Source organism: Leptidea sinapis, chromosome Z (genome assembly GCF_905404315.1).
Source record: "Leptidea sinapis chromosome Z, ilLepSina1.1, whole genome shotgun sequence".
Classification (NCBI taxonomy): domain Eukaryota; kingdom Metazoa; phylum Arthropoda; class Insecta; order Lepidoptera; family Pieridae; genus Leptidea; species Leptidea sinapis.
This window is the reverse complement of record NC_066312.1, coordinates 8,492,024-8,504,542: the sequence shown is the minus strand read 5'-3', so window position 1 is coordinate 8,504,542 and position 12,519 is coordinate 8,492,024. Positions and strand designations below refer to the sequence as shown.

Here is a 12,519-nt window from a genome sequence, read left to right as displayed (position 1 = left end):
CCGGTGCATTATTCAATAACTAAACTGCGCAGTTGCACTACGTAGGTACCTATGAGTGACCAACGATTATCATTTATCGATTATAATAGATGATTTCAATGGCAACCATTTTGAATACTACCCTGATAAAGAAACGAAAAGAGAACCTGAATAATTAGTGCTTCTTTTAATTATTAAATACAATATCGGTACAATATTAAATTAGGCATCGGGTTTTTTGTGACATTCAGTTTAGGAATTTTCCATACGCTAAATATTACTTAATCATAGCTCTTTTTTTCTAAACAAGTTTCTATTTCAATATAGCTTGCAGAAGAATGCATCATAGGGACGTGATAGTGTATTTCGTTTATCTTATTCTGCGAAAGATTTAGTTACTATGTATTGCCCATTAAATTAAACAAATTAGATGATTAGGAAGCTATGATAATACTTTGTTTTAAATTTATTTATTTGCCTTTCTGTTATTCCAATACCTGGTCTTTGTCTTTTTTAGAACGACATTGATTTTTTAATCACAATTTATTGTATGAGTATCGTTTCAACTACTCTCTACGGGATTTAACCAGGATCTGTTGATCTAACATTGGTATTCTTATTGATGTTATTATATTTTAAAATCCGTATTAAACACTGAAAATTTTGTTTTATTCAAATTGTAATATCTATAATAGGAATTGGGTTCGGGTCGAGGGGGGTCTGGGAGTGTCTCGCCCGGACAGATCGTTACAGCTGCTGCTAGCGCCGCCGGTGCATTATTCAATAACTAAACTAACTGCGCAGTTGCATTACACGTAGGTACCTATGAGTGACCAACGCTTATCGATTATAATAGGTGATTTCAATGGCAACCATTTTGATACTTTCCTAATAAAGAAACGAAAAGAGAACTTCAATAATTATTTCTTCTTTTAATTATTAAATACAATATCGGTACAAAACTAAATTAGACATTGGATTTTTAGTAACATAAAGCTTATGAATGTTCCATACGGTAATTATTGCTAAATCAAAGTTCTTTTCTTTAAAACAAGTTTCTTTTTGAATATAGCTTGCAGAAGGAAGCATCATAGGGATGCGATATTGTATTGCGTTTATCTTATTTTGCGAAAGATTTAGTTACTATTTGCCTATTAAGTGAAACTAATTAGATGATTAGAAAATTGCGATTGATTTTTCCTCTTCCATTTTTTTCAATACCTACTCCTCTACCTCCTTCGTCATTTTAAGAACGATATTGATATTAAAACCACTGTTTTTGTTTGCGTATCTTTGTTAATAATCATTATGGAACTCTACCAAGACCTGTTGATATAATTTATTCTAAATGATGCGTTCGGATCGATATTCAATAACCGTCCTACCTCAGTGCCGGATTGAGCAAGCGAGGAGACCGTAGCAGATACTTTTAAAGAGCCCTTCATCTACTTATATTAGCAATTGTCGATTACTGAGTGTCTGACGTGGATTGCCTTAGAAGTAAAAGTTGAGACGTATCACGTTTTTTCACATGAAGTTAATTCAATATACCACATCTTAATAAGTTTTTTTTCAAAATTTTACGTTCAGGTAGGGAAGAGTGGTTTGAATAGGCGCCCCCTCCTTTCACGCGAGGCCCGTAGAAGAAGTAAAAATAGCACTGACCTACCTCATAACAACGCATTTACATACGTAGGTACTTCTGACTAACGCCCAGGAATACTCAATATGACTTCTCTTACAACTAACTTGATACTAAACTGATTAAGAAACATACAGGGATCTCACTACATATCACAACTTGAATTTAATTTTAAAGTATAAAAATCTAAATGTAATATCCATGAATTGCGTTCGGATTGATTTTATCAGAACAGAGCATTAAGGTATAAATTAAGTTTTCATCATCAAGTATCATAAGATAGGTTGTGCTCTTAAAATGTAGTGTACATAAGAGTATAGGCCATCATATGTGATGGTCATTGATGGCACCCGATGGTATGCCAACCGGTGAAGAAAAAAATTTTGGTTTAGTCAAATTGTAGTATCTATATGAATCAAGTACGGGTCGAGGGGGTCTGGGAGTGTCTCGCCCGGACAGATCGTTACAGCTGCTGCTAGCGCCGCCGGTGCATTATTCAATAACTAAACTAACTGCGCAGTTGCACTGCGTGGGTACCTATGAGTGACCAACGCCTATTGATTATAATAGATGATTTCAAAGGCAACCATTTTGATACTATCCTGATAAAGAAACGAAAAGAGCTCCTGAATAATTAGTTCTTCTTTTAATTATTAAATACAATATCGGTACAATATTAAATGAGATATTTATTGGATTTTAGTCACATTAAGCTTATGAATTTTACATACGCTAAATATTACTCAACCGTAGCAGATTTTTTCAAAACAAGTTTCTATTTGAATTTATCTTGTTGTTTATCTTTTCTGCGAAGGCTTTAGTTAATCTACAGTATTAAATTAAATTAAAATTAATAAATAATTAAATTAACAAATTAGATGATTAGGAAGTGATTTATTTTATCCTCTTCCATTGTTTTCAATACCTACTCCTCTACCTCCTTTTTCATTTTTAGAACTATATTGATTTTAAAACCACTGTTTTTGTTTGCGTATCGTTGCTAATAATCATTATGGAATTCTACCAACACCTGTTGATATAATATATTCTAAATGATGCGTTCGGATCGAAGGGGGCTCCCCGCCCCCCTTCCCCTTAGTGTCCGGACAAGCTGGCGCCGCGCGCCGGTGCATTTAATCAATAACTCACCTATCTGTGACCTTTTAACAACGCAGTTGCACATGTACTTACGACTGACCAACGCCCAGGAATTCGCAATATGGTTTTCGCTTGCAACTAACTTGATACTCAACTGATTAACAAACATGAAGAGAATATCTCAATACATAAGATCGACTTATCTTTTAATTTGTAACTTCTTAATGTAATATTTCTATGAATTGCATTCGGATCGATAGGGATGAGGAAGCATCGCCGGGGAAAGAAGTGTCGTGCGCCGTTGCATTATTTAATAACCGTCCTGCCTCCAAAGTTCCAAACAACGTAACTTTGCACATGTAGATACTTACAACTAACCAACGCCCAGGAATACGCAATATGATTTCTCTCACAGTGTCACGGTCTGGCAGTGTCTCGCCCGGGCAGATCGTTACAGCTGCTGCTAGCGCCGCCGGTGCATTATTCAATAACTAACTGCGCAGTTGCATTACACGTAGGTACCTATGAGTGACCAACGCCTATTGATTATAATTGACGATTTCAATGGCAACCAGCTTGATACAATCCTAAATAATAAACGGAAAGAGGACCTGAATAATTAATTCTTTTAATTATTAAATACAATATGGGTGCAATACTAAATTAGGCATAGGGTTCTTAGTGACATTCAGTTTAGGAATTTTCCATACGCTAAATATTACTAAATCATAGCTCTTTTTTTCTAAACAAGTTTCTATTTCAATATAGATTGCAGAAGAATGCATCATAGGGACGTGATAGCGTATTTCGTTTATCTTATTCTGCGAAAGATTTAGTTACTATGTATTGCCCATTAAATTAAACAAATTAGATGATTAGGAAGCTGTGATAATACTTTGTTTTATCTTTATTTATTTCCCTTTCTGTTATTCCAATACCTGGTCTTTGTCTTTTTTGATTGATTTTTAATCACAATATATTGTATGAGTACCGTTTCAACTACTCTCTACGGGATTTAACCAGGATCTGTTGATCTAACATTGGTATTCTTATTGATGTTATAATATTTTAAATTCCGTATTAAACACTGAAAATTTTGGTTTAATCAAATTGTAATATCTACATTAATTGAGTTCGGGTCGAGGGGGGTCTGGGAGTGTCTCGCCCGGACAGATCGTTACAGCTGCTGCTTGCGCCGCCGGTGCATTATTCAATAACTAAACTAACTGCGCAGTTGCATTACACGTAGGTACCTATAAGTAACCAACGCTATAATAGGTGATTTCAATGGCAACCATTTTGATACTTTCCTGAAAAAGAAACGAGAACCTCAATAATTATTTCTTCTTTTAATTATTAAATACAATATCGGTACAAAACTAAATTAGATATTGGATTTTTAGTAACATACAGCTTATGAATGTTCCATACGGTAAATATTGCTAAATCATAGTTCTTTTCTTTAAAACAAGTTTCTTTTTGAATATAGCTTGCAGAAGGAAGCATCATAGGGACGCGATATTGTATTGCGTTTATCTTATTTTTCGAAAGATTCAGTTACTATTTGCCTGTTAAGTTAAACTAATTAGATGATTAGGATATTGCGATTAATTTTTCCTCTTCAATTTTTTTCAATACCTACTCCTCTACCTCCTTTGTCATTTTAAGAACGATATTGATATTAAAACCACTGTTTTTGTTTGCGTATCTTTGTTAATAATCATTATGGGACTCTACCAAGACCTGTTGATATAATTTATCCTAAATGATGCATTCGGATCAAAGCCCCCCCCCTTCCCCTAGTGCCCGGACAAGCGGGCGCCGCGCGCCTGTGCATTTAATCAATAACTGACCTATCTGTGACCTTTTAACAACGCACTTGCACATGTACTTACGACTGACCAACGCCCAGGAACTCGCAATATGGTTTTCGCTTGCAAGTAATTTAATACTCAACTGATTGAGCAACACGAAGAGATGTCAACACATATAAACTCATCTTTTAATAAAAAAAATCAAAATTAATTGCGTTCGGATCGATATTCAATAACCGTCCTACCTCAGTGCCGGATTAAGCAAGCGAGGAGACCGTAGCAGATACTTTTAAAGAACCCTTCATCTACTTATATTAGCAATTGTCGATTACTGAGTGTCTGACGTGGATTGCCTTAGAAGTAAAAGTTGAGACGTATCACGTCTTTTCACATGAAGTTAATTCAATATACCACATCTTAATAAGTTTTACTCAAACTTTTTCGTTCAGGTAGGGAAGAGTGGATTGAATATGCGCCCCCCCCCCCCCCTTTCACGCGAGGCCCGTAGAAGAAGTAAAAATAGCACTGACCTACCTCATAACAACGCATTTACATACGTAGGTACTTCTGACTAACGCCCAGGAATACTCAAAATGACTTCTCTTACAACTAACTTGATACTAAACTGATTAAGAAACATACAGGGATCTCACTACATATCACAACTTGAATTTAATTTTAAAGTATAAAAATCTAAATGTAATATCCATAAATTGCGTCCGGATTGATTTTATCAGAACAGAGCATTAAGGTATAAATTAAGTTTTCATCATCAAGTATCATAAGATAGGTTGTGCTCTTAAAATGTAGTGTACATAAGAGTATAGGCCATCATATGTGATGGTCATTGATGGCACCCGATGGTATGCCAACCGGTGAAGAAAAAAATTTTGGTTTAGTCAAATTGTAGTATCTATATGAATCAAGTACGGGTCGAGGGGGGTCTTGGAGTGTCTCGCCCGGGCAGATCGTTACAGCTGCTGCTAGCGCCGCCGGTTCATTATACAATAACTAAACTAACTGCGCAGTTGCATTACACGTAAGTACCTATGAGTGACCAACGCCTATTGATTATAATTTACGATTTCAATGGCAACCAGCTTGATACAATCCTAATTAATAAACGGAAAGAGAACCTGAATAATTAATTCTTTTAATTATTAAATACAATATGGGTGCAATACTAAATTAGGCATAGGGTTCTTAGTGGCATTCAGTTTAGGAATTTTCCATACGCTAAATATTACTAAATCATAGCTCTTTTTTTCTAAACAAGTTTCTATTTCAATATAGATTGCAGAAGAATGCATCATAGGGACGTGATAGCGTATTTCGTTTATCTTATTCTGCGAAAGATTTAGTTACTATGTATTGCCCATTAAATTAAATAAATTTGATGATTAGGAAGCTGTGATGATACTTTGTTTTATCTTTATTTATTTCCACTTCTATTATTTCAATACCTCGTCTTTTATCTTTTTTATTGATATACATTATTAACGACATTGATTTTTAAATCACAATTTATTGTATGAGTATCGTTACAATTACGCTCTATTGTATTTAACCAGGATCTGTTAATCTAACATTGGTATTCTTATTGATGTTATTATATTTTAAAATCCATATAAAACACTGAAAATTTTGGTTTTTTCAAGTAATGGTAATATCTACATTAATTGAGTTCGGGTCGAGGGGGGTCTGGGAGTGTCTCGCCCGGGCAGATCGTTACAGCTGCTACTAGCGCCGCCGGTGCATTATTCAATAACTAAACTAACTGCGCAGTTGCATTACACGAAGTTAATCTATGAGTGACCAACGCTATCGATTATAATAGATGATTTCAATGGCGACCATTTTGATACTATCCTGATAAAGAAACGAAAAGAGAATCTGAATAATTAGATCATCTTTTAATTATCAAATACAATATCGGTACAATATTAAATTAGATATTTATTGGATTTTAGTCACATTAAGCTTATGAATTTTACATAGCTGATTTTTTCAAAACAAGTTTCTATTTGAATTTATCTTGTTCTTTAAAACAACTGTTTTTGTTTGCGTATCGTTGCTAATAATTCCTATTGAATTTTACCAAGACCTGTTGATATAATTTATTTTAAAAGATGCGTTCGGATCGAAGGGGGCCCCCCGCCCCCCTGCCCCTAGTGCCCGGACAAGCTGGCGCCGCGCGCCGGTGCATTTAATCAATAACTGACCTATCTGTGACTTTTTAACAACGCAGTTGCACATGTACTTACGACTGACCAACGCCCAGGAATTCGCAATATCGTTTTCGCTTGCAACTAACTTGATACTCAACTGATTGACAAACATGAAGAGATCTCAATACATAATATCAACACATCTTTTAATTACAAAAATAATAAAAATTTAAATTCAAAATGTAATATCTCTATGATTTGCGTTCGGATCGATTTTATCGGAACAGAGCATTCAATTATAGATAATATACTTTAAATTCTTCGACTTATCCGACTTATCATTCTGAACTGATGAGTCCCGATGTGAATATCCTTTCTTACAACTGCGACCTCCTTGAACTCGTTGTACTCATCACACTCACCTTGTTCTACCAGCGGTAGGCAACGTAGTGTTAGGTAGTGTTATTATAATTATATCTATAATTCATCATCAGTACAATGTACTCTGTATGAAGTTAATTACGGTAGTTCACTCCACGCACACCAGGTATACTTTATCCAAGGCCGAGTTGAAGTGTTCAAATATTTTCATTATTATTTGCAGAAGAATTGCAAGAGGCAGGCAGCGTGGCAGGAGCAGTCAACGAAGATGTCAAAAGAGATTTGGATAATGCACAGCCTGAGAGTGGGGTTCAAATCAACAATGAGGCTTCTGGATTTGATAGGGTTGATTTGCCCAGTTGACTCCTTCCCAACGAGGGCGATCGCGAGCCGCCCGATCTGACCGGAATCTTGCCGGCCTCTCGATGGGCACCACCGTGTATACCATTGGATCTTTCGCTCGCTGAATATGAAGTACTTGTCATTAAAGCCGAAGCTTTACTTCGGAACCATATAGTTGCAAATAATTATGACTCTGTAAATAATATTCTAACTTTCTACGACACATATAAAAAAGCCAGGAAACCCCTGGTTAACGTTTTCAGGGAGTATACTCCGCAGATTGTTGACAAGAAATATACCTGCGTTGGGTTAAGTCTTCAATTGATCGAAAAATGGAGTGAACTAGATGCGGAATACTTCGGGTTCAACGAAGCAGCGGGTCTTTTGTCATGCGAGGAAGCAGTATCAGATGTCGATAGTTATGTGCTAATAGACGAAGGCCCAGAAACCGTTTTAACTTCGGAAAAAGAGCATGTGATGGTCGGGGTTAGGATCTCTATCGATGGAAGGCTTGGAATAATGATAGCTGACCCAGGCTACCACGTTGGTAGGATTGTCACAGTTATGACCGATAGACTATATCCCCATACAGGTAAAGTTATTTTCTTTGGTAATTCGAATTGTTTTATTTACGTGCCCATTAAAAAGCCAGCAAATTATTTGAACCATCAAACAACACAATTAATATTTTTTTTCTAGGGTGGTTCACTCAGGTCCCAGAGCCAGATAACAAAAAGGAATATGTATATTTCTATAATATAGATAACATCAACTATATTGAATGGCATGAGAAGCAGACAAAAGGGGAGAAAATCAAGAAAATAACATCTTTAATATATGCAGCTCAGCCCTACCTCTCAGCAATAAATGTTACTGAGAGAAGGAACTTGGTTTATAACTTTAGGTGAGCTAACATTTAAGAATACAATAGCTAGAATTACATTTCCACCATATCGCTGTTTTTTCATAAAATATTAATTGCTTTATGACCTTCATTTTTAACCAGTTTAGCCTTTTTCCTTATCCACAGTATAATAATTATTTTTAAATTCTTAATGAGACCATTTCATTTTTCCTTTAGGAGCATGATTAGCCGTGACCTGAAGGGTAGATTAGCAGCCGGCATATATTTTCCAGTGAATAAACCTGGACTAGATACTAAATTTACGATGTTTTTCCATCATGAAGGAAAACATCGTAAAGCAAAGTATAAGTTCAGTAGCATCCTGGATCATGTAAGTCATTCACTTTATACTTTTTACATTTACATAAAATAAAAAATACCTTTTAACCGTTTTGAGCTAGAAGATTTTGGACGTAAACAGAAAACATAGAATGTTAAAAAAACTGCACAAAAATTTAGATATAGTCTACAAAGCAATTTTGATTTGGATTTAGTTTTAACTATAAATTTATTACCTACATGTAGTATTTTACAAGACAAGAGCTAATGAACTAAGAGACAGCCAGATAATCCTTAGTACCCTCCGAGGTAGTACCCTCGTACTTGGCTGTCAAATTAAATTTATTTTTATGGGAAAATAACGTTTGTAATTATTTTACAGAGAAATTAAAAGAAAATATGACCGTGAAATTGTTTCACTGTAAGCGCGAGAAAAGCATGATGTTTCTAACTAATTTCATTAAGATTAAATGACGTTTTAAACAAAATTTTGACCATGAGCTAACTAATAATTATACTACGAATTAAAAGATAATATATATTAAAAAAGGAAATCTTAAATTAAAATGGTATCTATAGTTAAGTCATTACTGCACTTCCTAACCATTTGGTTATTTAAATGATCACCAATGTTCAACTCATAAGCCATTATTATCATTAGAATGACATGTAGGTATTATGTTTTTATAAAAACCTAAATCCTTTCACCCAACCCCTATTATCAATGCAGATTCAAATCATGTCATTTTAAGTGCAACAGTGATTAGCTTGGAGTTTGCTTTAAGTAGGATAGCAGTTGACGTAGGATAAAAGTTTTGGTTTCAATATCACGGTAAAGTAGGGCTTTAGTTTTGGTGATTATTTTCAATTTTAGCAGTATTTAGAGTGTTTACTTTATCATAAGCATAATTAGTATAATATTAAACTCATGTCTTTTATTTCAGAAGAACAACCAAGAATTGCTTGACGAAGTTAACATTTGCAATGTTAGTATGAACAACGAGGATGGTTATCTGCAACGAGCATTAACTAGAATTGCAAGAATGCTCTGTGACTCATCGTTTGTGAGACAAATGTTAGAGATCAATGACGCTATCACAAATTAGAATATGCGACAATCAGATAATATTGACGAAATTTAAAGTTGCGACGACGAGATTCTTGATTCAGCCTGAGCATTTATTTCATAATACATTTAAATTACTGCTAATTGTGTAGAAAGTATTTCAACTTTACGACGAACTATAGTGTTTTTAACATGTGTAGTTGTGGGGAAATTTATAGAATATACAGGGAGACTGTCTTAGGAATCAGCTGATCATTTTAAAATTGGAATTTTGTAAATTTTTTTGGAGATTTTTAAGTCAAGCGTGAGTTGCCACATAAAATTTGTAATTTCGAGATTTTATTCATCATACCAGTCGACTCTGAAGAAATTGAGTCGATTGCCATTCTAAAAATAATTGTCAACAAAGAACTCCTCATGGTTCCCCTGTATATCCTAGGATTATGAAAAAAACACTCTGTATATTCATTGTGCCGATGATGAATAAATATTATTGTCTGAAGTTGGATACAATAAGTTATAATTGCATATTTATTGTGAGAATCTATGCATTCACACATATTACATTATAGTATTATTATCCGTCGTAGATATATTATTCGTTTATAGATTCTTGTTAGATAATAAAAAATATCTTATTCATTATAATACCATTCTCTTAATAAACTTATTAAAATGGGCTATCGAATATTTTATCTCTTTCTATCAAACATTACTGTTACTTGACAAAAAGGGACAAACAATTCGATATCTTAAAAGATTTATCAAACGAATGGCGTTATTAGGTATAAGACGATATATATTTAATCAGTTTAAAAAGTAAGGCGAAAAATGGTTAATGTTAGATTTAAAGTAAATGTAGTAGAAACCGCTTTGCAAATTAACCATATTAATATGATATACCGCATTTTGCCATTCATCTGGCTGAATTAAACTGTAAATATAGGAGAGTAAGACCAATAAATATCTATTTTGGTATTTATTAAATTCGCGAGATAGATTGATAATAAGAAAGAGAGCAACATTCCCAGGATAACGACTTATTGGCGTGTTTTGAATCGAACTGGTGAATAGTGGTAGTGGTAGTGCACTGTGTGTTGATTTTGTTCGGCACAGCGATCGATAATGATGACGGATGATTCGTCGAATCAAGGGTTCTTACACTTCTATATAATACACATTCAGCATTATTTTTAAGTACTTATATGTTATGTGTCTATTTTATCCGTAGTATATCAATAGACATAATCAATTATTAATGTTTGTAGACGTTGTCACCATATGGGTACTACATAATGTATTTTCATGAGTACTTTAAGCAATTGGAACCTCACCATGGTCTATTTAATATTGTGGTTACTATACCACTACTGCTATTCTTCGGCATTAGTAAAATATAATCAGTAGAATTAAAATCAAGTTTAATCTCAATAGAAATGAATATTTTAATAATACTTTAAATATTTAATCGGTGTATTGGTAGGTACTATCTACTCAGGTTTTAAGTGATCAAACACTTCTCTGCAGTAGAAGTTGTGTTGTATTCAAAAGCATATTGATAAGAATGAGATTTTGTTACTAATATTTAAATTGTCATACTATTATTAGTAACAAAATCAAAATACAAAGGAAAGGTGAATAAGTTTGAGGGCTTCAGTTTCGATCTATGTTAACTGAATTGAAAGGAGTGTGCTGAGGAGGTTTATGAGAAAGCTGTTTTGATCACTGATTATGAAATGAGCAAACATGTATACGAAAAATGTTTGCAACATTTTCAAGTAGTGCGTAGTTTCAAATAAATAGTCTGCATGTGAGCTGAGTTTTATTTATCAACTGTTTTTTGTGAACTTTATTGCGTGTAATTAATTACTACATGTTCACAAAAGGACTTTTATGAGTGTAAGAGCCACGCTGCCGTCATATGACGTCAGCACGAACGGGCTAGACTCGTCCGGATTTGGTACCATTCTCGACACAGAATACGTAGTACGTAGCAGTGTAGTGAAGTAGCGGTTTAGTGTTGCTATGTCCTGTCTTGTGCGAAACACAGGTTAGTGTCGAGGATCAGACCCCATCCCCGTTCCTCTCACCAGAATATGCCAGCGGTCTTGAGAGATTTTTCGCCAGGAGGATACCGGCGCTACCAGAGCCGCCTCCCCGAGCATTCTCGCTAGGGCCCCCCGTTGTATTCTGGGGAGGGCACTGAACCGCCCGTGTCCGAGGAAAAACTAGGCAGTAACACCACGGCAGCCCACTCCACGCTTAATGCGTACTTAGCAACATCAGGGGAATGCACTCCAATTTAAACGCCGTCCACCACCACCTTGAGAAGACGCAGCCGGCCTTGTTTCCTGACGGAGACACAGATAATAAGTATATTATGTATATTTTGAGGAGTGGGTCCGCACCTACGCGTGCATCTAAAGGTGCCATTGTGGTAACGCAGAAACGGATCATCACATTTGCTGCGGTCAAACTGCGGCAGTAATTGACGGCTGTTTGCACAGATGACCTCCGCAGAATTCGTAGTCTTGGGTGATTTCAAACGGCACAATGCCATATTCCTTCGGTCATGCACCACAGATAATACAGGGCGATCAGTCCATAATTTTGCAATGCAACTCCCAAACTATTGTCTGGTCAGGAGTGTAGTGTCTATCCCATGACCACGTCGCAGACCATCAGAGACCCTCCGCGTTTAGCATTACAAGTCAGCAGATTGGGATGCGTTCTTTTTTGAATTCTACCTTTGGGGCAAGGCTTGTTTCAGTTCGGATAATGCATGTGCCTGTGCCGTAAGTAGGCGACTAGACTACTACAGGGCATTGATGTTATTATACCGAAAC

The 12,519-nt window shown here is 35.3% G+C and overlaps 1 protein-coding gene across 1 annotated transcript; it reads left to right on the top strand.

The window, feature by feature from the left end:
• Window positions 1-7,448: 7,448 nt before the first annotated feature.
• Window positions 7,449-11,487, top strand: LOC126978918 (uncharacterized; the record flags this gene model as incomplete). Its single annotated transcript, XM_050828046.1, has 4 exons — window positions 7,449-8,016; window positions 8,124-8,328; window positions 8,506-8,659; window positions 9,552-11,487. Coding segments are annotated over 4 exons (1,089 nt in total), but the record flags the coding sequence as incomplete, so codon positions are not given.
• Between the last annotated feature and the right edge of the window lie 1,032 nt (window positions 11,488-12,519).